Source organism: Gavia stellata, chromosome 24 (genome assembly GCF_030936135.1).
Source record: "Gavia stellata isolate bGavSte3 chromosome 24, bGavSte3.hap2, whole genome shotgun sequence".
In the NCBI taxonomy this organism is placed as follows: Eukaryota; Metazoa; Chordata; class Aves; order Gaviiformes; family Gaviidae; genus Gavia; species Gavia stellata.
In genome coordinates this window covers 3,518,132-3,545,098 of record NC_082617.1, presented here as the reverse complement: position 1 = coordinate 3,545,098, position 26,967 = coordinate 3,518,132, and the positions used below count along the sequence as shown (strand labels likewise).

The window sequence follows — 26,967 nt, the reverse complement described above, 5'->3', positions numbered from 1 at the left end:
GCTGCTCTGCCCCGGGGCGCTGGCGCGGCTGCAGCGGGGCGGCGCGGGGGGAGTGGCCGGGGGAGGCCGGCGGGGCCGGGGCTGCCATGGGGCGCCGCGCTGCCTGACCGCCCCGGGCGCTGCCTTCCTCCGCCTCCTCCTCCTCCTTCTCCTCCTCCTCCTCCTGCCGCCGCCGCCCGCCCCGGCCCGGCTCCGCTCGCCATGGGAGATGTGGTCTCCACGCACCTGGACGAGGGTCGCCGCCAGCACATCGCGGGTGAGCTCCGGGCGCGCTTCCCCCGCTCCCCTTATCCCAGCCGGGCTCTCCCCATCCCTCTCTTCAACCCGGGTGTTGAAGAGATCCCCCCCTCCGTGCTCCCGGGAGCCCCCCGCCTGCTCTCCCCCTCTCTCCCGGACTTTAAACTACTTTTTTTTTTTTTTCTCTTTCCACCACGTTGCAGTTTCCCGGTGTTTTTGCCTGTCCCCTTGGCTGGGCACAGCCCGGGCGGGGCGGGGGGGCACCCGAGGTGCTTGTCTGCCTCCCAAATGAAAGGCTGGGTTGTGCCGGGGGTGTTTGTGTTGGCTCCGGGGACCGGGGAGCGTGTTCATGCGCTGAGCTTCCCCGGGCTGCGGGGAGGGAAGGGGGAGAGCTGGGCTCCGGAGAGGTGCTGGCAAACCGGGTCCTGTTCAGGGAAACCGCTGTCAACACGGGGTTTGCTGGGGCTGGGCCGGCAGATGAACTTTCTCCCCCTTAGCAGGGCTGGGGGAGCCCCCCCAGGGGCTCTGGGGTGGGGGGAAGGACTGGCTGCACCCCTGGGGTACCCCTGGGCCTGCCCCGGCACAGGCAGGAGGCAACAGTTCCCCCACCACCGCTGTGGGACGGGGAAGGGTGACAATGTGGTTATTGAGAGCTTGGCTGTCCCGGGGTGACTGCCCGGCATCGCCTCTGCCCCCGCCGCGGGACGTCTGCTCGGTGCCGCCTGGGAATCGCTGGACGTGGGATTACGGCTTCTGTACAGGCACGGTTTTGTGCGAAGCGATGGCTGGGAGGGTGGCGGCGGGCGGGCAGGGCTGCTAATTGGCGCCTGCAGTGACTTGCTTGACCCCTGTAAGTGGGGTCACCCCTCCGTCGGGGTGCTGTGCCCCCGCCGAGCCGCCTTGCGTCACTTGTGATGCGAGCGCTTCGCTCCCCGGGGCTCCCGAGCAGGCAGGACCTGACCTCTGAGCCCTTTCGTGCTCCGGCTTTGGTTTCAGCTCCCCAGGCTGAAAAACCCTCCTCTTTGCCGGGTAAAGCAACCCCCCCGCGAAGCCGCACCTAGTCGGGTGACACGGAGGAGTGTGGCTTCGTGCTGGACCTTGTGCGCCTTGCGGAGAGCTCAAGGGCTCAGGGAGCACCAGGGGTTTGGCGGTGGCCCTGCCGTATCTTCCCTCCATCTCCGCCATAAAGCCCCGGGAGCGGCTCTGAAGTCCTTTTTTTTTTTCCCCGAGGGTTTGGGGAAAAAGCTGCTGCGGGTCCGGCACTGATGGAGCAGCATGGTACAGCTGCCACGGTACCGGCACACGGATTCGATGTCTCGCGGCGTACGGCGGAGCCCATCCGCCGTGCCAGGCCCCGCCGTCCTGGCAGGAATGCTTACGTGGTATGCGGCTCAGCAGGACGCCAGCAGGTTTGCGAGCTTTGAAGGAGAGCTCGCAACACGCTGTGGGGTTTTCGTGTTGCACGGTTAAACCTCAGCGCGGCTGATCCGTGAAGTTGCGCCGGCTTGGGTCTGAGCACAACACGGTGTCGAGTCTTGCTCTCCGCAGCATGTTCTGGTCCAAAGCACATCCCGAATCTCTCTTTAACTTACTGGTTCTCTGTACAGAGACCGCTCCCTGTCCCAGCCCTGTGATCTTAATCCTGAAGAGCCTGGGAAGAATAACAAGGAAAAGCCCGGCTGGGTTTCCTATGCAGGAATCTGTCTCTGCTGGGCCAGAAATTCGGTGTTTGCAAGGCCAGGGTGGATGGTTGCACCCTGGCAGAGACCGAGCTATTACACTGAGGGGTTTCAGACCATGCTTGGGGGGACTGGGGGCTGCAGATGAGTTTTCAAGGGGAAAATAGGATTCCTGTGAAATAGGGTTGTGGAGATTGGGCTGGTACATGTCCTGTACTGTGCTGCAGCTCTGAAGGTTTGGGGTGAGTAGAGTGGCCCCAAAGCTGTGCTGGGACACCTCCCTGGGAGAGACTGGAGCCCACTGGGTTCACTAAGCACCTCTCTGCTTTCCGCCCGGGCTCCTGGCTGGGTGAAAAGCCCCCAGAGCTGGGAGGGGCCGTAACCCGACAGGCAAGGCACGACATGCTGTCAGGCATGCAAAGCAACGCGGTGGGGAAAACTCCGGGTTTTCCTGCCTAGCTCGGCCTGTTCTCCGCTGCCGCTGCTCCTGCTGGCGCCCGGGGAGGGATCCATTCCCTCTCCAAGCAACTTTTCTCAGTTATCCTCCCAACTTTGGGGAGTTTGGAGGAGCTGCCCAGGCTGATGTGACCCCTAACTGCAACAGGGATGGGAGCTCTCTGGGCTTGGCAATGTTCCCCGTGGCTGCAGCCCCCTTACACCAGCAGAACTGTGCCGGCTGGGCACGCAGCAAGCCCTGGAGCTGTGGGGAGATGGTGAGAGCCTGGGCCAGATCCTTTCCCCCTGCTGGGAGCAGAGCTGTGAGCGCTGCAGGTGGGTTAAAGGCAGGAGGGAGGTGGCGAAAAGCCTTCCCGTTCCATGCACGGCGTGGTCCCACCTGCATCGGGACCTCTGCCATCAAAGCCGTGCTGCAAAGGTCCCATGTTGTGTCCCAGCCCACGTGGCGGTGGCTGCGGTGAGGCTGATGCCAACATCTCCTGGAGGTCATGAGCCACACGCCCGTGACTTGTGTGTTGGTGGCTCACGACCAGGGTCTTTCCCCCCACTGCTGATGCTGGTGGGGCTGGACCGCTCTCCTGCTGCCTGAGCAGGCGTGCAGGCAGCATCTCTGCCAGCACCGGCGATGCCCCACTGCGCTGGGGCCGACAGGGCAGCTCAGGGGGTGTGATCTGCGCCGGGGTGGTTTTTGGGCAGTGCTGCCTGCAGCTCCTGCATCCCTTTCTTCGGGGTCTCTATGGCCTGGGGAGCTGTGGTGATGGGGCAGCCAGTAAGCACTTCCTTCTGCCACCCTGCTTCCAAGATGGTCCTGGCTTGAGTCATCCAGCTTGTTTGTCAACACCCTTCGGCTGCCCTCCTCCTCCTCTTCCTCCTAAACGTGGGTTGGGAGTTGCTCCCGACCTGCTCCGCGGGCTGGAGCAGGGACTAGCTTCCTCTCCTTGTGCAAGGATGCCCAGCACAGGCACCATCGCCTGGGCACGCGAGGGTGGCAGGCATGGGGTGTCCTGCCAGGGTTCCTGGGAGAGCCGAGATGTCACTGGGTGCCTTGGGTTTTTGTGCAGTGTCCCCTCCTGTCCAGGGCAATAGGTGCCCTCAGCAAGGGGCTGGATGAAGCTCTTCCCTCCTGCTGGAATAACTCCTTTCCTCATGCGTCCCAGCCCCACAGACCCCTTCTCCAGGGGGGTGAGGGCTGGCAGGAGCTGGGTGGCTCTGCCCCGCGGGGCTGGTGGTCCCGAGCTGCTGGGTGCCTCCGTGGCCAGAGGGATGGGGAGGTGGGTGGCAGCGCAGGGAGGGTCCCTGGGAGCTCACACCTTGTTCTGGCATCTCCAGGGAGTCGCCAGCCCGTTAATTGCTGAGTAAACCAGCTGTTAATTTGGGGTGGGACTTCTACAGACACCAGCCCACGCAACGGTGGCAGAGGTGACACTGAGCCTCACCCTTGGTGCCGGACCCACAGCCTTTCCGCTCCAACGAGCCTTGTCGGGCATCGGTGGCTGCGTATCCCTGATGCCGCCAAGGAGCATCCTTCTGCTGCTGGGAGGCTGGGTGCCGCGAGGATGGGCTGCGGGGTTGCCTCCGGAGGTGCCCGGCAAACACCGAAAGGCGCCTGGCTGCAGTGTGCCGCGGCGGGTGAGGTTGCCAGCAGCTGGAAGAGGTTTGTCGTGGCTTCCTTAAGCGCGACACTCATTTCCTAGCCTCGGCCACAGATCAGCTCAAGCCAGCGTGGGAGGCGGTGGCTGCTGGTGATGGGCTCTGGGGTTGGTCTCGAGGCTGAAACCCTCACCCTGCCCTGGGCGGGGAGCAATGCAGGGAGGCTCTGAGGGATCGGCGCTGCAATGTGCTGGAGATGTAGAGTGGTTTCTCATAACGAAGTGTGTGTCTTCTTTCATCGTTAAATAAATAACTCCCCTGGCATGTCAGGGCTCCCTGCCAGCGGGGAAGGGCTGGTTCTGGCAAGCCGGGGCTTACCTGCAGCCGTCGTGTCGGGGCACGGGGCTCGCTCGGAGCCAGCGTGTTGGGGCAGGGGACATCGTTGGCTGCGGGGGCCTCTTGTGCTGGTGGCCATCCCACGTGGGCAGGAGGTGGGAGCCCTCCTGGCCCTGCCTGTGCTTAGCCCTGGGGCAGAGCCTGCCTTCCCTCCTGCGGGGGCTTTCCCTGCCTCCCCCAGCAAGGGCTTATCCAAAGGCCTTGCCTTGAGCAAGCTGGGGCACGCAAGGAGGGCATCCCTGCTCTGCCTGGGAGCAGGAGAGCTGGAGCAGGAGGAGCAGAGCTGGCATCGCAGCTGAGAGCTCTCCTTGGGCCCTCCGGTCAGCCCAGGGAGAGAAAAGCACCCCGCAGGCCAGGACCCCTCTTCACTGCAGTATCAGACACCCCTAAACCCATTGCAGGGACCCAGCAAGGGAAGCACAGCCAAGAGCTGGGATTTCCCAAGCCTTTGCCTCCCTCCCGTCCCCAAATCACTGCAGAGGCTGGCTCTGAGCCCAGGGAGGCTCGGCGCCTCTCGGCACACCCCCTGTCAGCTCTGTCCCACCCTCCCGGGGACTGATGGGCTCCCGTCCCTCTGCCTGAGCCCTGCAGCAGGTTGCAACAAGGTGCTGGCTCCCACCCATGGCTCTGCCGTGGCCATGGCGCTGCCGGTCCGGCCCCATGCTGGGAACCGCAGAGGTGCCACATGGGCATGGGGACAGTCACCAAAACAGCCACCAAAAGAGCCCAGGGTTAGGTGTGCAGACAGCCTTGGCCCATGGGGGTGCAATGGGTGGTGGGTCCCATGGACAGACGCTGCAGCTGGCCTCGTGGGCAGGAGCCTGGTCCCAGCCCGTGGAGAAGGAGCAGCGTCAGATCCACCCGTCCCATTTCCACCCCTCTTACAGCTGCCCTGCCCCTGCTCCCAACGAGTGGGGAGATGGGGGGAAGCTGGAAAGCTGTCTGCTCCCAGCACAGGGCTCTCGCCTTCCACACCGCCAGGACCCTGGACTCCGCGTCTCGGAGCTTTTCAGCAGGCAGAAGGGCTGGAGGGATCCAGGGTTGCTTATCCACGGGAGCTTGCCAGGGTGAGGTTTGGAGGCAGGTGAGCACCAGCTCTCCAGCACGAGGCTGAGCACCCACTTTGCCCCTGCAGGACCCAAGTCTGGTCCGACCACCCGCTTTGCAGAAGGCGTCACTGCACCCTCGCACTGCAGCCCCCGGAGCCCAGCAGGTGCCCGGCCGTGAGGTCCCCAAGCAGCAGCTGTGCCCCCTCCCCAGCCCCTGGCTGGCCCCTGAGCCTTGCCCCGTGCCTGGATGTGCCCGCACCAGCTCCGCTGCCCCATGGAGACCCCAATGCCGGGGGGCCGGGAGGGGAGGAGGAGGCAGAGCTGAGCTGCTCATGGCAAGCAGACTTCCTCCCAGCCTGCCCGGACCGGAGGAGGAGGAAGGAGTAAAACTCCACCTTTTCCCCCTTTTCAAAGGGAAAGGGCAGCAGCGTTGAGCGCAGGTCCCGGCTCCGGCTGGTAGAGCCCAGTGCCCTTCTCTGTGCCCTCCTACCCTTCCCTGGCAGGGATCTGTCCCTGCCTGCAGCTGGGCTCCCAGCACTGCTCTGGGGGGCTCAGACACCTCTGCTATGGGAGTCCCCAGGGTGGGATGCTCTGCCCTGGAGCTGGCAGGGGACCTGGGGCAGGACCTCCCTCCCCTCCTGTGTTGGTGGCTCCTGGGGCACAGGACGCTTGTCCTGGCTCCTTCCCTCTGCCAGCTGTGCTCAGCGCTAGGTGCGATGCCCCTTGGAGAGTTTCTCTGCATGAAGGGATGTGCCCCAAAGTTGGGGTGACCTCAGTGCCTGTGCGGGGGGCAGCAGAGCAGGGCTGCCAGCTCCCAGACATCCAAAGCAGTGGTGGCTCAGCCATGGGAAGCATCCTGAGCCTGTTCCTCTGATCCCAACACATGCAGGGCATCAGCTGAGACCAGGACAAAGCCTTGCCTTAGGAACATCCCCACATTGGGAACATCCCTGCTTTGGGAACATCCCTGCCTTGCCTCTGCCTAGGAGCCACTTTGCTCTGCTGGCTGCTGCCCACCCTCCCGCAGCAAGGAAGGCACCGGTGATGCTCCATGCCACCGGGCGCTGGCTGCCAGCCCCACGGGGCAGGTGCCCATCAGCCCGGGGTGTCCATGGTTCACCAGGGACCGTGGTGCTTCTGGAGCATCCTTGGCCGTGGGAGACGCTGAGCCCGTGGCCACCCCCGGCCGGGGCATCACCCTCCATGGGGAGGAGGGAGCAGGCGCGGAGGGCATGGTGCGGGACGGGCACTGTGGGGCAGGTGGAGACCCTCTGTCCTGCTCTGGCCTTGCGGAGGAGCCGGGCACAGGACCCCCCCCAGCAGCACAGCCTGTGGCAGAGCCCAGGACAGGCTCAGGGCTGTTTTGTTCAAATACCTCTTGGGTTTTAGGTTTGGGGTTTGGGTTTTTTTTTTTTTTTGATGTACATAAAAGTCTTTGTTTGGTCTCCTCCCATGGTGCTGGATTGGGTTTCCCGCTGGCACCGACCAGCTCAGCGGAGGGAAAGTGTGCCAGGTTCAGCTCCTCTCCCTGGGGCTGGGCACGGGGGGGGGGGGGGGGGGGGGCGGCTGCTTGGTCCCTGCTGAGCACAGAAGCATTTGCTGGGACATCCCAGAGCAAGGACCCCCTGCTGTCCCCAGCACCCAGAGCATCAGAGACCCAGAGACACCCAAGTTTATCTGTCCCCTTTGCCTTGGGGACCCCCCTGGTCCCACAGCTCCCAGGTGCCGCGGGGCCCCACGTGGGTGCCCAAAGGACTCTGCTGCTGGTGCATCACCCCACAGCGGCACTGCCTGCGCCCCGGCGTTGACTCAGCCGCGGTCGGGGTTGCGCCACGCCGGAGCGGATGCAATGCTGCCGGGCCGGTGCTGGTGGATGAGCAGGCCCTTATCTGGGGAAGGGTGATGCTGGGTCCCACCCTGCTGCGGGGCAGCACCCGCCATAGGTTGAGCACCAAAGGGTTGGCAGCTCTTTTCCAGCCTGGCCAGGGACTGGCAGGACTCTGGGGGGCAAGGGACATGTGGGGTGATGTGACTGCAGCCAGGATGAGGGCAGTGGGTACTGGTTCAGCGCAGGGTTTTGGGAACAGTACCCAGCTTAAGCTGAGCTGCTCCACAGAGCTGCTTCATCTCTCTGCAGCCACCTCCCCGCCTGTGGGATGTATCCTGACTGTCCTGCAAGTGCAATCACCTCTTCTGGTGTGCTTGAACCTGGTCCCTGTGTCCACCGGGCAGGTGGCACTTTGGGCGGGGGTGAGTTTAGCCCAGCTGGGGTGCCCGCGTGGGCACCTGCGCCCCGTGGCTTTGGAGCATCACCCCTGAAGGCAAGGCTGCTCAAAGGGGAAGGGATGGGGCAGGAGGGTCTTGCCTGGATCAGGCAGGGCTGGGTGGGCAGGGGGGCATCTCCTCCTGCCCCCATCCCTCAGAAGCTGTTTGGGCAGGGAGGTTCAGGGCAGACATCTTGCCTGGGCTCAGTCCAGCCCTTGAGCGGCTTCTCGGGAGAGATTCAAAGGCCCCGAACGCTGTTTGTTATTCACATGCACATTCCTTGCACGCAGCCCCGCAGCAGCCTTGTTCCCGGGGAGCAGCGGGAGACCGGCATCCACGCCACGGGAAAACACCCGCCAGCACGTAGCCGGACGCTAATCCCTCGCCTGCTGGGCTGGATGTGGCCCCAAGCTGCGGGAGTGGGGCTGATGCAGGGGGCTGAGTCCGGCTTTGTGGTTGGGATTGGGAAGCAGTGTCCAAAGGGCGGTCAAGAGTGCCGTCAGGGTTTTTCGGCTGTTCCTAGGTTGAGGAGCCGCTGCTGAATGTGCTGCTTCATTTTTGGCCCTGTGGATTTCGTGGTCTGCTTTAGATCCTCCTGCAGCCGTGCCGGGCATGGCTCTGCTTCGGCAGGTTTGTTTGCTCTGGGCTGGGAGGGGAGCGGCGTTGTGCAACCACCGCGGCTGGGCGCGGTGCTGGGAGACGGGGTGAGTGCTGCCATGGTGGGGACAGACCCCGCGGGAGCATCCCCAGGACATCCCCGGGGATACGGGGTGCTGCCAGCAGTCGGGATGGGGGATGCCGCAGGGTGCTGAGTGCTGGTGAAGGGTGCACCTTGCAGGCGGCGAAGCAGAGAGCCGTGTCCCCGACGGGTGCCCCAGCCCTGAGCTGGCACTACGGGCGCTTCTGACTCATCCGGGGGCAGAGCCGTGCGCGGCAAAGGCAGGGCGAGAGAGGATGAACCGGTTCAGGCCTGGGCCCATCTGGTTTCTCCTCCAAGGCTCCGCTGCCTCATCCCTTCCTGCTGCTCAGCCCCCGTCCTGCCCACCCTTCCCCTCAATGGCCTGAGTCAGAGGGCAGCCGGCCGCCGTCTCATCCCCGGCACTGCCGGCCGCGGAGCCGCACGAGGCTGCTGCCGAGGGGGTGGCAGGATGCGTCCCCTTTCCACCCGGACTGTGCTTCTGAGCTGATTTGTAGCTGAAAATATTCCTGATGGATTTTGGAGTAGTGCTGGAGCCAGGCGGTGGTCCCTGTCCTGCCGGGACCCCCGGTGCTGAGCTGTGCCCCGGGTGCAGGCGGCAGTGGAGTGTACAAAGAGCAGGGGCAGGCACCTGGAGCAGATAAATCCTTGTAAAGAACCTAAATCCCAATAGCGCCCTGGAGCAGAAACGCCCCGGGCTGATTTTGGGTGGGTTTGTGTGAAGGGCTCATTTGGGTGCAGGGAGGTAAGGGCGAAACTGTCCCCCAGACTTTGCTTCCCCCCCCCCCAGTTTGTTTTTCCCTGTTTTAGTCTCTCTTGGTCCGTATGAGAGGGGAAAACATGAAGCACTACCGAGTCAGCCCCCGGGTTTTGCTTTTACAAAGAACAAACCCTCCTTCAGCCCCTTTTCTGCCACTGTGTCCCCCCCTGGGTGGGGAGACAGTGCCCGACCCCCCCCAGCCCTGGTCTTGCCCTGGGAGCCCGTGCTGGAACCCCCCTCCCGGGGGATGCTCAGGGGATGCTCTGCCGGGCTGAGTCAGGCCCATGTGAAGGAGTTTGTGTTTTCTGGGTGGAAATGAACTCAGATTCAAATTCCCTAAACCCTAAACTGCCGGCTGGGGCTTAACCCTTCGGGTGCACCCATGGGTGCTGCGGAATGCTTGCCCGGCTCCCTGCAGGGAGATGCAGTGGCTCTCGGCTCTTCTCGGTGCTGCCAGCAGCACCTCTTGCACCATCCCTTCTGCTGGTTGTCACTGCATTGCTGATGCTCAGCCTGCCCAGAGCCATCGTGTGTCCTGTCACACTGCCTTTCCTAAGATCTCGTAGGGACGAGCCTGCGCTGAGCCGGGTGCATCACTGCGGCGGGGCGAGCCTGTGGGCAGGGCGGGTGGCACAGCAGTGGGGCTCCGTGCCGGCGGGGACAGCCTGTGTCCATGGGCCATTCCCAGCTCAGCAGCTGCGGGTGGTGCTCAGGGCTCGTAGGGTGCTGCTGGTTTGAGATCCGACTCGGCACCCTATCCCTGCCATGCTGCGCATCTTCTCCCTGCTGTGTTGTGTACCCCATCCGTGGCATGCTGTGCATCCCTTCCACGGCATGCTGTGCACCCCATCCCCAGCGTGCTGTGCACCCCATCCATGTGTGCACCCTGAACCGGTTCCTCCTGTCCTCGCCATGCTGTGCACCCCGTTCCTGCCATGCTGTGCACCCCCTCCCCAGCGTGCTGTGCACCCTCGGTGCGGGATGCCCAGACACACTGTCTGCGTGATGCCAGGATTTGGGGCACGCGAGGGCAGCCAAGGGGCAGCGAGCAAACCCCTCAGGCGCATTTAGACCAGGCAGCGGTGCGGGATTGCTGGAGCAGCTCCGCTGCACGGCATGACCCGGGCACCCTTCGCACAGCCGGTGGCACCAACCTCCCTGCGGTGGCCTTGTCCCTGGTTTCCCTGGCTGGAAGAGCCACCCTCATTGTCCTCCCGGGTCTCCGGGAAGAACCAGAGCAGCCTGGGAATGGGACACGAGTGGCAGGGCTGAGGCAGGGGGTTGGCGTCGGAAAGTCGGTGCTTGGGTGACTTTCCGGGCAGCATGCGCACTGCAGTGCTGCCCGTCCTCCCCGGCTCCTCTCCCGCCGGCTGGCAGGGTGCCGGCGGTTCCACTACCCGCCTTGGATGCCGGGCATGGGAACCGCTGGCCAGGCAGCCGCTCCCCGGCACGCTGGAGACAGCCGGGGATGCCGCAGGGCTGTCCTGGTGAGCAGTGCCCCACCGCCTGCACCGGCACCCCTGCCTATGCCCAGGAGCCGGTGGCCGGGCGAGGAGCAGCCCTTTTGGTTTTGCTGCCTTTATCTGGGTGGAAATTGGCTTTTGTCCGTTCTTGCCTCCCCGGGGTGTGGGCTGGCCGGGCTGGTGGCACCGTGTGCCAGCCCGTGGATGTCCCTGTCAGTGCTACCGGTTCTGGGGCTGCTGGGAGCCTGCGCTCCCCCCAGCAACCCGCCCCCGCTCGCTAATCATTTACTGGCTAAATTAGTGATTAACTCCTTCCCCGGCAGCCTTGGCAAGTCTGGCCGGGCCAGCACATGCTACTCATGGGTTCCCTGCCAGCGGGATGGCCTACAGGCCATCGCCACCATGGCACGGGCCATCGCCACCATGGCACGAGCCATCAGCACCACAGCACCGAGTGACCTTCACCGGGGTAGGGACACCCGGCAAAGGGACGTGATGGCATGGCCCCCCCCGGGTGTCTGCTCCTCCGTTGCTCTGCAAACGCAACCCCATGCCATCATCCCCTTGCTGAGCTGGCGGCAGCGAGGGGACAGCGAGGGGACACAGGCACGCCTGCGTGGAGTCGGGGGGGAGCTGGGGCTTTCCTGCAGCCCCGCTGAGTCAGGCTGTCCCGCGGGGGCCGGGGAAAATGAGCCAGGCGAGGTTTCGTCCCGAGTGCGGGGGCCACAGCCCAGGGGCTCTGCTTCAATGAGCTTTTTTGTCCGTTGTTTTTTTTTTTTTTTCTTTTTTTTTTTCTGGACCAGGGGGAAAATTCCCTGCCTCTGGTGAGGCATCCCTGCGGCATCCCACAAGGGCTTGGGCAGCCGGCTCCCAGCTGCTGCTCCTGCTCCCACTCATCTCAGCTACATAAACCCAGGGGGGCTCCCAGGGGGGCTCCTGGGGAAGGTTGGGATTTCAAAGGCCCCCTCACCCCCTCTCAGCAGAGGGATGACTCTTTGGAGGGTGTGTCTGGCACGAGAGACGTGGGGCTGTGGGCTTGCAAAACGGGATGTGGGCTGAAGGAAGGTTGCAGATGACTGTTCCTGCTCGGATTTGTCAGACTCTGGCCTCCAGCCTCCCTGGGGGTGCGTGCGTGTGTGTGCATGGGTGTGCATGGGTGCGTGTGGGTGCGCGTGGCATGTGTGTGCATGAGTATGCATGGGTGTGCATGGGCATGTGTGTGCGTGTTCATGAGTGTGTGTGCATGGATCTGCATCTGTGTGTGTGTATGGGTACGTGTGTGGGCGTGTGTGTGCACCTGGGTGTGCATGGCAGTGTGCATGGGTATGTTGCATGTTCACGCATGCACGTGTGTGTGTGCATGAGTGTGCATGTTTGTGGATGGGTTTGTGGATACATGTGCTGCTTTGGGCATGAGCAGCTCAGCCACAGAGCACCCAGTGCCTGCTGTCCCCACCCCACCCTGTGGGGTGCATTTGGGAGAGCCCCATCCCCGGGGCGCAGCTGGGGTGCTCCCCCCTGCCCATGCATGCTTGCAACGATGCCACCCTGGGGACACGCTCCCTGTCCCCATGGGCATGGTGGCCACGAGCATGGTGGCCATGCCCCAGGGGTCAGCCAGGCCAGCGCGGGGGGAGCCGGGGAGCGGGAGGCAGCTCTGCGTCCCCAAAGGCACGGCTGCCAGGACCTTGGCCTGGCTATTGGTAGGCGCGGAGGGGTGAAGGCTGCTTTGGGTGCAGAGGAGCAGTGCACCCTCTGCCCACCCAAGATCCTGGCAAGTCAGGAAAGGGGAAAGGACATCCCCAACCTCAGCTTAATGGGTATCTTTGAAGGGGTACGGAGGGATGCTCATCGGAAGAGCAGCTTTGCCAAGTATCCCCAGTGGAGCCTGCCCGGCTGCATGCAGCTCAGCCCAGTGCTGGGGGAGGCCGAGCTGGTCCCCGGCCCCAGGGAGCCACCTGGGCTGAGCCATGTCCCTGTCCCTGCCGGGCTCTGTCCCACCTGGGACATGCTGTGATGCTGCGGCAGCTCTGATCCTGCAGATACCTCCATAGGTCATGGCTGCGGCGAGAGGACGGTGAGCAAGAAGGGCACTGCTGTTGGGTGATGGCCAAGCAAACTGTGCAGCAAAACCTGTGCAGGATCTGACCTCCCTGCTGCCAGATCTGCTGACTCTGCCGGCCACAGCCTGGGCTATTTAAAGCATCACTCTCATTTTCACATGATTTCGAGCGTAATGAGGAAAATGAGCTCCGGCCACACACTCGTGCCGGCAGGGCTCTCTGCAAGCCAGGGGCTGCCAGGCTGGTGTTTCTGGAGCCCCGGTCTCCCCATCGCGATGAAACAAACTGCAGGCAGCAAATACAGGCAGCTGGAGGGAAGGATACAGTCAAGCTGTCCATACTGTTCTCCAGGCGATAAGGTCTCTGGGCTAGACCTGGAGCTCATGGCTCATTTTTTCCCCTTGGCTTTACTCTAAGAGGTGCTGGAGCTGGGGCTGGCCCTGGTCATACAGGAGGTCAGGATAAGAGCTGGCTTCTGCCTTGATCTGTGCATGTGTGGGGCTACTGCTGGTGCTGGAGATGCTTCCAAGGGCAGGAGGCAGCCAGGCTGCTGGACAGCTTGGGCAGCTTGCTGAGGCTTTTGGGATCCTTCTGAGGGTGAAATCCACCTCCTGCCCTGGGTCAAAGGGAGTAAAACTGGACCAGGGCTGCTCTGGCCGGGCCGTGACCTCTCAATATGCGAGGGCTGCACGTGCCTTTGGGGGTGCAACCTGCATCGCCGGTGGCACCGGCTGCTCCGGGGCTGTTACCTTCCCATCCAGCCCGTGCCGTTGTGCTGGCGCTGCTTTGGGCTCGGTGACGGCTGCAGTGGCACGACTGGTTGGGGGGGTGGGCAGGAGCCGGAGCCGCCTCTCCCGGCCGGTTTCACCCAGACGAGCCTCGGGCTCCACGGTCCTTGGGCGTCATCTGGGACAAGGGCAAACCTGTGTTGCCTGTTTCGTCCCTCTGCCAGGGTGTCCCCACAGGAGCTGCTTGCCCTGCCGTGCCCGTGCTGGCTGGGTGGGTGATGGCGGGGGCTGTGGGTCCCTGGCAGCCAGGCAGGGAGGGCTGGAGCGTGGCTGGGGGTGCGGAACTGATGTGGCATAGCTGGTCCCTACTCCTTGCTCCCAGCATCTCACCCAGCCCCGTGTCCAGCCTGGCCTCGGGGGTTTGCCCGGTGGCTGGGATGCCCAGAGCCCTTTCTCTGTCCTCCCCGTGCAAAGCCGGCTACTGCAGAGCCCCTTTATCTCCTCCTGCAGCCGCCACGTGTGGATTAGTCATGGGGACGGCTGGGGAGGGAAGGAGGGGAACCCGGAGGCCGAGGAACAGATGAAGTCTGCGATCAGAGGTGCTGGCGCTGGGGATCCTGCTGAGCCGGGCATTGGTGGGTGCTGTTGGCACCCCTCTGCGACCACAAAGCTGGTGGCTTCCCCCTGCCCTGCCTTGCCAGGAACCAGAGGGAAGTGCCGGAGCCCGCACTGGCCCGGCAACCCCAGCTCCTCGGGGACCGGCACCTCTGCACGGTGCCGTTTGCAGCGTGCGGGGCTCGGTGTGACGGGGACCGGGGTGGTGGCACCCGGAGCAGTGGGAAAGCGCTGTCTGTAGGTGGCTGGGGACACCCAGCACCGCCCTGTGAGGTCCCTGCGTGTGCAGCCAGCTTGCCGAAGCGCATTGCTGTGGGTGTCTGAGCCCGCACCCAGGATGGGGCGGTGGCTGGGTGGGAGCCAGCTGAGCCCCATCCCTCCCTCGCCCTGCCACGGCTGGTGGGGAGCACTGGCAAGGGGCCGGGTCCCCAGACCTCTCCAGCTCTTGGCTGGGCGTGCAGCTGAAGTGGCTCATGGAGGGATGGCCGCTCATGGGTGGCCTCGGTTGTACACCCGGGGAAGGGGGTGGAATGCTCTCGGTAGCCCCCAGCGCTGCCGGGAGGTTTTGTTCAGCCTGGTGAAGGAGCCAGTGGGTGGCTTGGCCGGTTCCCATGTGGGACACGTGAGCCCCACACAGGGTGTGGGAGGGTCGGGGCACCCACCAGCAATATCAGCGTGAGCTTTCCATCCTTTGCTCTCAAGCAAAGCCCAGCCGTACCACCGCGAGTGGTCCAGGTCTTGCCAAATCTAGTGTCACCTTGTGTCACCTCCTTGCCACACTGCCGGCCACCTCCTCCTGACCCCCCGTGGGTGCCTGCCAGCCTCCTCTCACCTCCCCGGGGCTGAGCGTGGTGGCTGGTGGGGCAGCCAGGGGCACTGGGCAGGGAGCATCGGTGGCCCTCAGCACCCCTTTGCACCCTGGAGGGCCTTGCTGGGCTGGGAAAGATTTAGTCACCTTGGCTATTTGACGGCAAATCTTTTGTTTCAATGTCTGCAAGTAATCGACTTTTGCTTTTCCATTTACTTAAGACCTCCTAATTGGCCCCATCGTTAATCAGGGAAGAATGAGTGACTAAGCCGTCTCGCCTGCCCGGGGACCGGGGGCTCTTTTTTTCCCATGAACTGAAAGGAAATGAAACCTCAAAATGTCCTTTTAAATCTCAGCTGTCAGCATCGCCCCAGAGCCCCAGCCAAAATCATACAGTTGTGTAGACGGGAGTTGCAACAGAGGTGCGGCGCAGATGCAAGCGCGGCGTGACTGTGAGCGCTTTCTTTTTCAGGAGAAAATGCCAAAATCGGGGGTGAGGAATTTCTCTGCTGGGACGAGCAGGCGTCTCGTTCTTTACTGTGAAAAAACGTTGCTTAAATGTAAAGGGATTTTCAGCCCTGGCGTGGCAAGATGCTGGCCCATGGTGTTTGCTCCCGTCACAGTGCTGGCAGTGCCAGCATCTCCTCGGGCTTGAGTTTATCTGCCCCCAGCCACCATCCTCGGGTGGCATTTTCCTCTGGAGCTGCTCATCCCATGGGAGTTTGCAGCACCCTGCAGCAAGCTGCTCCTTTGCACCGGCTTGGCTGCGAGCGCGGCTCCGGGGCGGCTGCTGCTGCAGATTTTGGCTCCCGCAGAGCTGTGCCGGGGCCGGCGCGAGGGTCTGTTTTGTCTGGGTTCATGCCCCCAGCATCGTGCTGGCTCCTGCACTGGGGATGCATAGCCAGCATCGTTCCTCCCCGCGCCCATCGCCAGCGCTCTGGCAGAGGCTGAGCCGTCGGAAATAGTTGGAGGCGACTCAAATTCTTTCCTTTTCACAGGCTCTGGGGCAAAGTTGAGAGCAAAATTCAAAGTAGAGGCCCCGTGTGCCAAAGGCAGCTCCGGGAAGTTGCCTCCCCGGACCTGTGATGCTTTGTGATGGTGTTTTTGGTGTAGGAGCCCCACGTGGGGTCTGGAGCTGGGGTGGGGAGCGCAGAAGGCAGCGTGCTGCATGGGGCAGGTTTGCTGCATGGGCAGGGTGCTGCGTGGGGCAGGATGCATGTGGGTCAGGGTGCTGCATGGGTCAGGGTGCTGTGTGGGGCACGGTGTCAAGTGGGGCAGGGCGCTCAGGATGCATGTGGGTCAGGGTGCTGCATGGGGCAGGGTGCTGTGTGGGGCAGGGTGCTGCATCGGGCAGGGTTTAGGGCACAGCGCAGGGTGCACAAGGGGCAGGGGTGCTGGCAAAGGTTGGGGTCACAGTGCTGCTCCCCCACTGTGACTGATGTCCCAGCAGGAACAAGGGGTTCCCATGGCTGTCACCCCAGGGCTGGGAAAGCACCGTCCCTGCTGCTGGGGGGGTGGGTTTGCAGTGTTGTCCCCCCCCAGTGCATCGAGGGGCAGGGGGCTGCCAGGGAAGGGGGCTGCCTCGGGACTGCCCGCGGGATGGAGGGGATCTCCTCCGTTGTGGGGTGCAGGGGGGCACCCGGCAGCTCAAGCTGTCCCAGCGCCTCGGGCTCACCCTGGTCTGGAGGTGGGGGTCCTGGTGGGGGTCCCTGCCTCTCACGGGGGGGATGTGACATGGGGAACATGGTGGGGGCCAGGCTGTCCTTTCCCCTTCGAATCTCCCTGCATGGCCTCCAGCATCGCTGGCTGCAGAGCCTGGAGCTGCCCAGCCCCTCTGTAAGATGGCCCTTATGGGGGCACAGTGGGGTCAGGGGGGTGTGGGTGATGCTTGGGGCTGGGGAATGGGGGGTTGCCCCGCAGTCTCAGCCGGCCAAGGCAGTCGGAGGGGGGCCGGGGAGCTGCACAAGGCACGGGAAGCCGTCAGCATCGCCGGAATCAGCTTAATGTCAGGAATTTCCTGCCGGGGAGAGGAATCCATGGCATTAACATGAAAGGCCAAAAAAAGATGGTGCTGACCCCAAATTGGTCCCTGGGCTGGATGGGGAGGGCAGAGGGCAGCGGGCTCGGCTGTGGCCCTGCACCGAAGCCCACTCCAGTGGGCAGGAGGGTGACGGGAGGTGTTGGGTGGGTGGGGAGGGCAGGGGGAAGGTGTCTGAGTGGGGTGCTGGGGGGGTTTGCAGCAAGGACACCCCCCAAAACCAGCCCCTGCCTAACACTGCTCTGCTCTCTCCTTGCAGAGAAGACAGGGAAGGTGCTGGGGGAGTTTTGCCGGTACTACAAGGAGCAGTACGGTGTAGCGCTCTTCAACAGCGTCCGCTATGAGATCGAAGGCAATGGAGGGCCGCAGGCCCAGCTGCTCCACCGCAAGGTAAGAGCCCGGCTCTGCATGACAAGTCGCTGTGGCTGGACGCTGAGTCTGGAGCTGGCGGGGAGCTCCATCCCATGCCCAGCGGGTGCGGACCGACGTCCTCCCCAAAGCCCAAGCATGTTCCTTTTCCCCATTCAGCCCTGCTGGGAAGGCATGTAGCCCTTGTGCCACTGGTCCAGCCCATCCCCGTGGCGTCATGCACTGTCCGTGCAGCACGTGGGGCTACTCCGAAGGTTTTCTTTCCCGTCCCATGCAACGAGCACACCCAGCAAGCAGGGGCAAGGCTGGCTTTTGGCTGCAGCCCCGTGGATGAGTATGCTTGATCCCAGGGCTGGCAGGAGCAACCAGGACCCTTGTGCCCAGGGAGGCCCCGAGCGGGGTGTGCTGGGCTGTCCTCCTCCTGCTCCTGGGTGCAAGCCATGCTCCAGCTCAGGCAAAAGCCCAGAGAGGGCTAGAAAACCCCTGGAAGACATCCCTGACCCCGCGGGAGAAGAGGAGGTGGCTCCGAGTCTGATCACCAGCAGCCGCCTTTCTCCTGCCTGGCAAAAGGTCTCCAAGCATTCCCCACTTGCTGCTTGCGGCTCCAGCACCGGGGACGGATCCTGCCCTCCCCTCCCACCTCCAGAGGCAGATGCATGCCAGCCAGAGCTTCTTGCCGGCAGACAGGGTTTGGGGTTCCTCCCTGGCCGGGTCGGTGGAGCCGCCGTCCTGTGGGTGCTCCTTGAAAGCAGGAGGAGATGTGATTGCACGTGGAGACAGGCTTCTGCTTTTGTCTGGGGCTTAAAGTGGTGGTTTTTTAGAAATCTAGAGATTGCACTCATGAGATCAGACTTGAGCCCTGGGTGCTCACAGTGGCTGTCCTTCTGGCCAACCCATGAAGGTGACACCTTGCCCAGACACCTGGATGTGCCCCATTTCCTCTGAAAGCTGCCTGGGTGCTGGGTGTGTTGAGCAAAATAAAGGTGTGGAGGTTCCTGGGCAGGAGCTGGGCGCCCAGGCGTCCTCGGCAAGGCGTCCCTTGGTTCCCTCGCAATTTGGTAGATGCCATCAGCCCCCCCGGGGGGTACCTCCCTCCCAAGGTTGGTTGCTTCATTAAAATGCTCCAGCAAGCAGCCCAGGAATGTCTGAGGAAGGACGGCGAGGCAGGGAGGTCAGGGACACCGCGCAAGTCTTTTAAAACACCAGTGTATAAATAGCACATTCCTCTTGCGCGATGTCCCGTCTGCTGCCCGTCCTCTGCCGGGGTCCCGGCAGTGCCGCCGGGATGTACCGGGGCTCCAAACCCCGCAGGGACCTGCGCGTCTGGGGTGGCTCTGCAAGGAGGTGGGGAGAGCATCTCCTCCAGCTGGGCTTTGCGCTCCCCAAATACACCCAAAAAGTCAAGAAGATGCAAGGTAGTGTTCTCCCTGTCCTTGGGCAGGTCTAGCTGGGATCTGGTGTTTGGTTGGTTTTAATTTTACTGATTTTGTACCTTTTTTTTTTTGCCATCTCTGTGGGGATGCGGTGCTCAGAGTGATACTGGGGGCTGGTGGCCCTCCTGGGCGGAGGGGGACAGCTGGGCTGGGGTCCAAAGCATGGCTCGGTCACCTGAAATGCCAGCAAGAAGCAGCAGCGATGAGAACAAAGAATCAATGTTTCTGCCTTTGGTCTCTCCAGCAGCCCAGGCATCCCCAGTCAGCGGTGGGGACAGCATGTGTCGTGGCCTTGGTCCGACATCCTCAGGTGCCCCTGAAAACCAGTCCCTGAGCATCCTCTCTTCTCATAACAGCCCCTCCTGCCTCTCCCGGCCGAGCCCCAAAGCTGACGCATCCAGACACAGGTCTCGCTCCCCATCACTCCCCGTCCCCACGGCAGGGATACAGGCAGCGCAGGGCCCTCCGCCCGCACGCTCCCCGGCACCCTCCCTGCCCAGCCTAGCAATTTGGCGCATACCTGCCTGTCCCAAATATTTGCCGGGGTTGGGTGGTGCCGCCTGGGTGCCTCCTCGGGGTGAGGAGGGTGCGAGGAGAGGACGGCTGCGCCATGGGGCCGGGGCTCCCAGGATGCTGGTGGCCGTGGGCAGCCGTTCCCCATCCGAGGGTCCCCTGGACCCACATCAGGGCTTGGTCCGGGTTTTATTTCATTAGCAGCCGGTCTGTGCGGCTTCATCTGCCTTGGGCAGCGGTTTTGAAGCTGGTTTATATGGGCTGATTCTCCTTGGATGAGCCACCCCAGTGAGATGCTGATGGGGACTCCCGGAGCTGGCACCACCTTTCTGTCCCCATCCCCGCTGGTGGATGTGGGGTTGGGGAGCGGTGGGGGGCTTGGGGAAGGCAATGGGGTGCCTGTGAACCAGGAGATGGAGAGAGCAGGGAGAGGAGAGGGAAAGGTCCTGGTGCTGGGTGCGTGATGGGACCCAAGCCCTGGCTGGTCCCTCCTGACGGCCACCGTGGTGGATGGTGGGTGGCCATGGCAGGAGAGGCAGCCGCCGCACACTCGCTCCCTCACGAGAGCTCTCGGCTCTTGTTTATGTTCCTGGGATCATAAAAATTCTTGGGACAAATTCTTGGCTCATTCAGCCAGCCTGTGTTTGGGATGGCGTAAATGCTGCTGGTGTGCTGGCCAAAAGTGGCTGGAGAGCCGGTGTGGGGCTGCTCAGCCGGGGGGGTCGGGAGCGCGGGATGGCCTCAGCCTGTTCCTGTCACTGCTCCTCCATGAAGTCCAGAGCATGTAAGCATCGTCTGGTGCTGGGCTGTACAAGGCGGCTTCTTGCTTTTCCTCTTCCATGTCCCATCTGGAGACCATGCTGGGGCAGGTCCTGGTTCCCGTCATCTGCAGCTTGCCTCTGACCCCACCCTGGCAGGACCTTCTGGTTGATGGCCACTACCGAGCAGTACCACGCATGCTCCCGTGGGCCCCAAGCCAGGGAAATGGCAGTAGCTGGGGTTGGGAAGAGCTGCTGGAGGGCTCTGCTCCAACCTGCTGCTCGGCCAGGAGAGCTTAGGTCGCTCAGCTGAGCTTGGTGTATCTCCCGGGAAGGAGATGCCAGGGACAGAGGTGAGACCACCACAGTGAACACCACCACGTGCCACTTCGCTGCCATGTGAACAGTCCTTCTGAGGTTTTCCAGGGCTGTGCATGTGGAAAGCCCCAGGTTGTCACCCAGATGCACCCCTTCAGGCACCAAAATTGGCAGTGCTATAGGAGATAACCCAGGGGGGGAAATTGGAGACCCTCAGCATAGCTCTAGTGCAGAAAACCCCACCGAAACCACCACGCACGGACCTTGCTGAGCTCCCTGAGCCAGGCTGTGGCCACGGGATGGAGAGGTACCCAGCTGCCCCCTCCCTGCCCCCCTCAGCGCCACCCAACGTGTGTCTCCTCCATGTAGGTCCCACTGGAAGACCACGTCATCTACTCGGGCAACCTCTTCCAGTACATCGAGGAGAACAAGAAGTGGAGGAACCGCTTCTGTGTGGTCCCGCACAACTACGGCTTGGTCCTCTACGAGAACAAACTGGTGAGAGGCATCACCCTGTCCCCCATCTCTGGTGGGCACAACTTCAAAGGGGGACACCCCATTGCTGCGGAGGCGTGGCTGTGCTCCCCGTCATCCATGACCATCTTTTTCTGCTCAGGCCTACGAGCGGGACCTGCCGCCCCGTGTACTGGTCAACAGCGCTGGCTACAAGATCCTCACCACTGTGGACCAGTACCTGGAGCTGGTGAACAGCAGCCTGCCTGGTGAGTGGTCCTGGTGGCTGCGGAGGGATGCTCGGGGTCCCCTGCACCCCCATGCTGCTGGGCATCCCTTGGGGACCTTTAGGAAGGGGTGATTTTGGGATGTGGGCATCCCTGTGGACCTTCTGGAAAGGGTGGTTTTGGGGAGTAGCATCCCTGAGGACCTTCTGGAAAGGGTGGTTTTGGGGAGTAGCATCCCTGTGGACCTTCTGGAAAGGGTGGTTTTGGGGAGTAGCATCCCTGAGGACCTTCTGGAAGGGGTGGTTTTGGGGTGTAGGCATCCCTAGGGACCTTTGGGAAGGGGTGGGTTTTGGGGTGTGGGGCTGTAGGGAAGGAGAATGGCCCCATTCCCCCTGTGGGGTGTAGGGTGCAGTGTGATGTGTCTACTGCTCGGATCCTGCCACAGCCGCCGGGAAAGGAAGGAAAATGTGTCTATGTCTCCATGAGAGCTGCCCTGAGCTGCTCCTGCCTCCCTTTCCCAGGGAGCGCTGGGCGAAGGCAGCAGCTCCTCCCTCCAGACTCCCAGGAGGACCGGCCACCACCCCACTCGCCATCCTCCTGCCCTGGGTCCCTAAAGGCCAGGGCAGCCCCCAGGGAGTGGGGCAGGAGCTGCTGAAACAGCTCGCATAGGGCAGCGAGCCCTTTGCTGGTTCAGGGCACAGGCACGACGGCAGCGAGGTCAGGCTGGCAGCTCTGGGGAGGGTTTCGTGCTGGAAATAATGATTTATTTTTTTTTACTTTTTTTATTCCATTTTCACTTCTGATTTCCTTTTTGGAAGAATGAGGCTCTTTGCACTTTTTTTGCCTTGTGTTTCTGGTAGAACTCACAGCAAAGGCACTGGGAAGGAACCGAGGGGTCTTGTGAGACCCTGCTGCACCCCTAGCCCCAATTGCTGGGGGAGATGGATACCCCCGACCCTGCAGCATCCCCATCCCTGTCCTGCCCCATCCCCTTCTGAAAGCATCCTTCCCTCCCTGCAGGCGTGACACCCAAATCGGGGCAGTCCCCCATCCTGAAGTGCCCCACCGATTTCCCCCTCATCCTCTGGCACCCCTATGCCCGGCACTATTACTTCTGCGTGATGACGGGCAAAGAGCAGGAGAAGTGGCGGGCGGTTTTCCAGGACTGCATACGGCACTGCAACAACGGTGAGTGATTTTGGGGGGGGGGGACACAGGACATGGGGGCTCCGGGATGGGGAGAGCATCGTCCTCCTGCTCCGGAGAGGGTGTTGGGCACCCTGCGGTGGTTGGGTTGGGGTTTGGGCCAAAGGGGATGATTTGGGAGTCAAGAGGAGGAATTGGCTGGGAGTTGTTGAGCATCATTGAGCACCTCATCCTCTCCCCGAGTAAGGGTGGGGAACGGGAGGGATCTGGCCGCCCGGTGCATCCCTGTGCCCGGCATCATCCCACCGCCCATAAGGAATACGATGGCTGCACCAGGGCAGGCAGCACTTGCAGGAGCCAGCACAGAGCCTGGCTCAAGAGACGCCCTTGATGCCTATTTTCCACCCTGAGGCAGAAAAATACTTGCTAATTAAAGTCATCAAAACTCCCAGCCCCACTGTCCTGCTCCCCACCCCACCGGCACTGCCCGGGCTCCGGCGAGCGAGGGCAGCCGGGGCTGCGGGCAGAAGGGGTGCGGGGGGCTGGGGAGAAGGCAGGACCTGCCTCCCACGTCAGCGATACTCTGGCAGGAAAACACGATTTTCCTGCTTGGCTATGGCCTGTGTGCTCCTGGGCTGAGACCCAGGTCTCGGTGGTGCCTTGGATGGGGAGAATTTTCCTGGGGAAGGAGTTGCCAGTGCTGAAACCTGCTCAAAATCAGGTCTTTTAGTGGGCAAAGAGCGATGCTGCCTGTTCTTTAAGTGCTGCTTTCACTCCTGGGAGCCCCACGTAGCTCCAGTTTTGCCGGAGCTGCTGTTTAGGGAGCCGAGTAGTGGGGTTGGATCCGGAGCCTGAGCTTCAGTGGCGGTTTCCATCTTCCCATGTTAGATTAAAACTTCTGAAAGCTTTGCTCTTTCCCTTCCTTTCGGTGCAAAAACTTGCTGCAAAACATATCCATGCGCTGTTGGTGAGCTGGGGCCATCCAAGCTCACTGGGATGACCGTGTCCCCACAGCCCACCCGGGACCTGGGCTCCTTTGCGGGGGGCTGGGTGCAGTGACCCCCCCCCAGCCGCTCATCCTCCCGGGATGCTGCTGGAGCATCATTGCTGCACGCAGTTCAGCACCCCAGCACTCCCTGTGCTTGCTGGACCCACAAAGCCGGGGCACTGTGAGCAAAACCAGCTCCTAATAAAAGAGGAATCAACCTCTCGTACTAACAAAGAGCCAATTTATTAATTTATTTATCTTTAATTTCCCCCCTCGGCTTCTGGGCACTGCCACGGGCGAGAGGCGAGGTGTGAGCCCCTCCGCCGTCCCCGCTGCCAGCCAGGGTTGTGCCATTAAATCCTCTCCTCCCTCTCCCCCTCCTCAGCATGTGATGAAGAAAGCTCACAGGGGTGGGCCATGGCCCAGGGAAGGCTCAGCGCTGGTGGGTTTCTTAATTTCTGCAGCCTGGCTTTCTTTGTGAGATGGTTTTTCCCTCCTCAGCTCCATTTCTGCCCCTCACTGCTCCTGCAAGGTCCGAGATACTGTTTCAAATCCCATGAAAGCTCTTTTGTTGTTCTCGAGCAACTTTTTTTTTTTTCTCCCCTAAAGTAGAGGCTCTGTTTCTGCCTCCGGTTGTGATTAGTGTGGGAATTTTCACCTCCCTTTTCAAGACCCTATTTTTGTAACACCAGCTCTTCTGTAAGGACCGGGGACGTGCAACATCATTCTTCACGCAGGAGGTGTCCAGCCTGGTTTCCCCGGAGCCTGGGTGCCCTTGGCTGCTCCGAGAATGTCCCTTGCCCTGTATGGTGGCATGCAGGGCTGGAGCAGTGCCCACCCCACTGGCTTTTGCCCCTTGTTGTGGGCAAGCTGCCCCGTTCAGCTGTGTTTTGGGCAAAAAAGCGGCTTCGAACTCACGTTTCTTCTTCAGCACCATTCCCCCGGAGATTATCCTGTGCTGTGAGCAGGTGGACTTTGAAAGAGTTAAGGTGTAGCGTCGCTCTCTGGTGTCGGGTACTCCCATCCCGCGGTGCACCATCAACCCCGGAGCCTTTCCAGGATGGGGTCCAGGCTTGGGTGGTTGCTTCCCATCCCCGACAAGGCGAGCTAAGATCAGTGCTTAATTAGCCACACATTAATGAAGGAAACTCATTAAATTTGCCCTGTGAAGTGGCACGGTGGCTTCTTGCAACCAGCCCTGTCTGCTTGTCCCTGGGCAGGGCGCATGGCTGGGGACGGGTCCCCACAGCCGGAGCCCACTGCCCGCCCCGGGCTCAGCCAGGGATGAGGGTCCCTGGTGGGGCACAGCCAGGTGGCTTCTCGGGGGGCGAATCCTGCCCTGCTCTCTGCATGGTGTGGAGGATGAGGTTGGCTGTAGCGGCTCTGTCGGGGGACTGCAGCCCGTACCAGGCTGTCCCACCCGGGAGGTGACGCTGAGCCGCAGGGAGCCGTGGATGGAGAAGCATCGGCCCCTGAAAGCTCAGCCCTGCTCTGGCTCCTGCTCCCACCGAGCACTGAGAAAGGGTCAGACTTGACTTTCTCAGCATTTTTTTTCCCTGTGTATTAAGCTGCCCCTTAGGAAAAGCTGCTTAGGCTTGGAGTTAAATGTAATCATCTTAGAAAAATCTGCGTGTGTTGGAAAAGATCCGCTCACTGCCCTGGGCTGTCCCTCCTGGGAAGGGAGAAACCACCCCTGGCTGCGTCTCCCCAGGACACCAGCTTGCTGGGCGGTCCAGGGACACACCGTGACCCTCCGCTGCCATCGCTGCGGGGATGATGTTCGCAGCAGGGTGGCTCTGCCAGGGAGCGCTTTGCCACGGGGCACAGCCACCACCAGCCATGCTGGCTTGGTCCCATCCCACCTCCCTCCTGCAAGGGGTCCGGGCGTGGGGAGGGGAGTCGGGGTGCTGGGGTAGTTCGCGCCCAGGAATGTGTCTCTCCGGCTGGCCGGCACCTCCGCAGCCAGACCCTGGAGAGGCTGGGACGAGGCAGGGACATGAGTGGGACATGTGCCAGCAGGTTCCGGGGCTGTCCTGCCTGTCTGCTGCCCCCATCTCCTCCTCCTTCTCCCCGTGGGTTGTGGCCATGGGCTACCATCACCCTGCCCCTCCTCCTGATGGGTGCTGTGGGAGGGTGGGGGTGATGTCCAAGCCCCCCTCTTGCTGGTGACCCTGAGTGCCACTGAACCATTGGGGTTCATTGAGCCCCCCACATCCTGCAGAGCCCCTGCTGTGCCATCAGGGCTTGCTGAGCCCCCCCCATCCTCCTGAGCCCCTGGTCCTGCCGTGCCGTTGGGTCTCACTGAGCCCCTGAGTCCCCATGCACCGTTGGGGCTTGCTGCCCCCCTGCTCCTGCTGTGCCATCGGGGCTCGCTGAGTCCCGGGGTCCCCATGCACCATCGGGGGTCACTGAGCCCCCCCATCCTGCTGAGCCCCTGCTCCTGGGTGTCTTGGTCCGGCTTTGGAGGGGTCAGTCTGTGGACAGAGTGGGAGCCCCCCCCAGTCACTGGTGTGTCTGGGAGGGAGACTGCTGGTCCCCTGCCCTGTTAGAGACAGGGGCTCAGGGTGGGATCCCCCAGTGCTGGTGACAGCCCTGGGCCCCTTGCGTGGGTCCGAGGGTGTGGGGGATGCCAGGCACCCCCTGCCAAGGTGGGCTGGGGTGCTGCAAGCAGCTGGGCTGACCCTCGCTCCCCATGCCAGGCCGCTCACTTGTTCCCCCCCGCCTCCATCCCCTCCCCAGGGATCTCCGAGGACTCCAAAGTGGAGGCTCCAGCCTTCACGGATGCCGTCCGCATGTACCGCCAGTCGAAGGAACAGTATGGCACCTGGGACATGCTGTGTGGCAACGAGACCCAGGTAAGGACCTGTCGTCCCCCCCAGCTGGGGTGGGGGGGTATGGGCTGAGTAGGGTCCCCAAAGTTTCCTGCCTTCACAGGTCCTGAGCAACCTGGTGATGGAGGAGCTGCTCCCCGAGCTGAGGACCACCATCGGCCCCCGGCTGAAGGGCAAGGCTCAGGAGCGCCAGCGGACCTGGATTCAGGTGTGGGGCTGGGGCTGCCGGGGGGGGGGTGGGGGTGGGGGGGTGGGGTGGTCATCGTCACCTGCACTGCCTCTGCTTTGGGGGCTGCGTGCCACCTCCCTTCCCGGCCGGGCTCGGTGCCCACCGCCTTTCCCGCCTGTTGCAGCCAGCGCTGTCCCCCCATGTCACCCCCCTCTCCAGCCTGCGCCAAAGAAGCCGTCCTTATTTGCCACTGTGGCTTTATAAAGCTCCTTGTTGTGCCCCTGCGAGCAGCCCTGCCCATCCCTGCCTGCGCTGCCGCGTCCCTGGGGCGAGGGAAGCAAACAGGAGGAAGCCCAGCCCCGGAGCGAAGCCCGTCCTGGCTATATTTAGCGAGCCATTTTTAGAGCAGCACAGGCTAAATCCAGCCCGAACCCTTGCGAAAGACCGAGGGCTCTTCAAAACTGCCTGTTAAAACCTTAAAAGCTGATAGATAATTACCACCAGGCTCATAATGTGCCACTGGAGCAGCCTAAAAATGCATGCACAAACACTGCTTTTTCAGTAGCTGCGGTCTTAGCTGCGAAGCTGGGAAGCCCGAGGGGGGGGCGGGCACGGCTCTGCCTCCCACCAGCCCCAGAATCGCAGCATTTGGCTAAAAAATGAGCGTGAAGCCTCAGCAAGCGGCCCCATCCCACTTACGGGGTTGGCTTCTGAGACCCCAGGCAGGCTGAGCGGGGCAGGGCACAGCTTTTAAATGGGGTCAGGGGCTCTCCTCCCCAGAGCACCAGCATCCCTGGACCACCAGCATCCCTGGACATGCAGCATCCCCAGACCTGCCTGGGGCAGGTTGGCTGATGGAGGCTGATGGCTCAGCTCTGTGCCCCTCAGGCACCGCTTCGAAGCAGCTTCTGTACCGTG

General features: G+C 62.5%; 1 protein-coding gene across 1 annotated transcript in view; it reads left to right on the top strand.

Annotated features, from left to right (window-relative positions):
- The first annotated feature begins 201 nt into the window (after positions 1-201).
- NIBAN2 (niban apoptosis regulator 2) overlaps positions 202-26,967 on the top strand; it is a 32,539-nt gene continuing 5,773 nt past the window's right edge. Inside the window, exons 1-7 of the mRNA XM_059829030.1 lie at positions 202-256; positions 17,104-17,234; positions 20,605-20,733; positions 20,852-20,957; positions 21,936-22,103; positions 25,789-25,904; positions 25,984-26,088. Coding sequence (XP_059685013.1) covers positions 202-256; positions 17,104-17,234; positions 20,605-20,733; positions 20,852-20,957; positions 21,936-22,103; positions 25,789-25,904; positions 25,984-26,088 — 810 coding nt within the window. The remainder of the gene's footprint in view (positions 257-17,103; positions 17,235-20,604; positions 20,734-20,851; positions 20,958-21,935; positions 22,104-25,788; positions 25,905-25,983; positions 26,089-26,967) is intronic.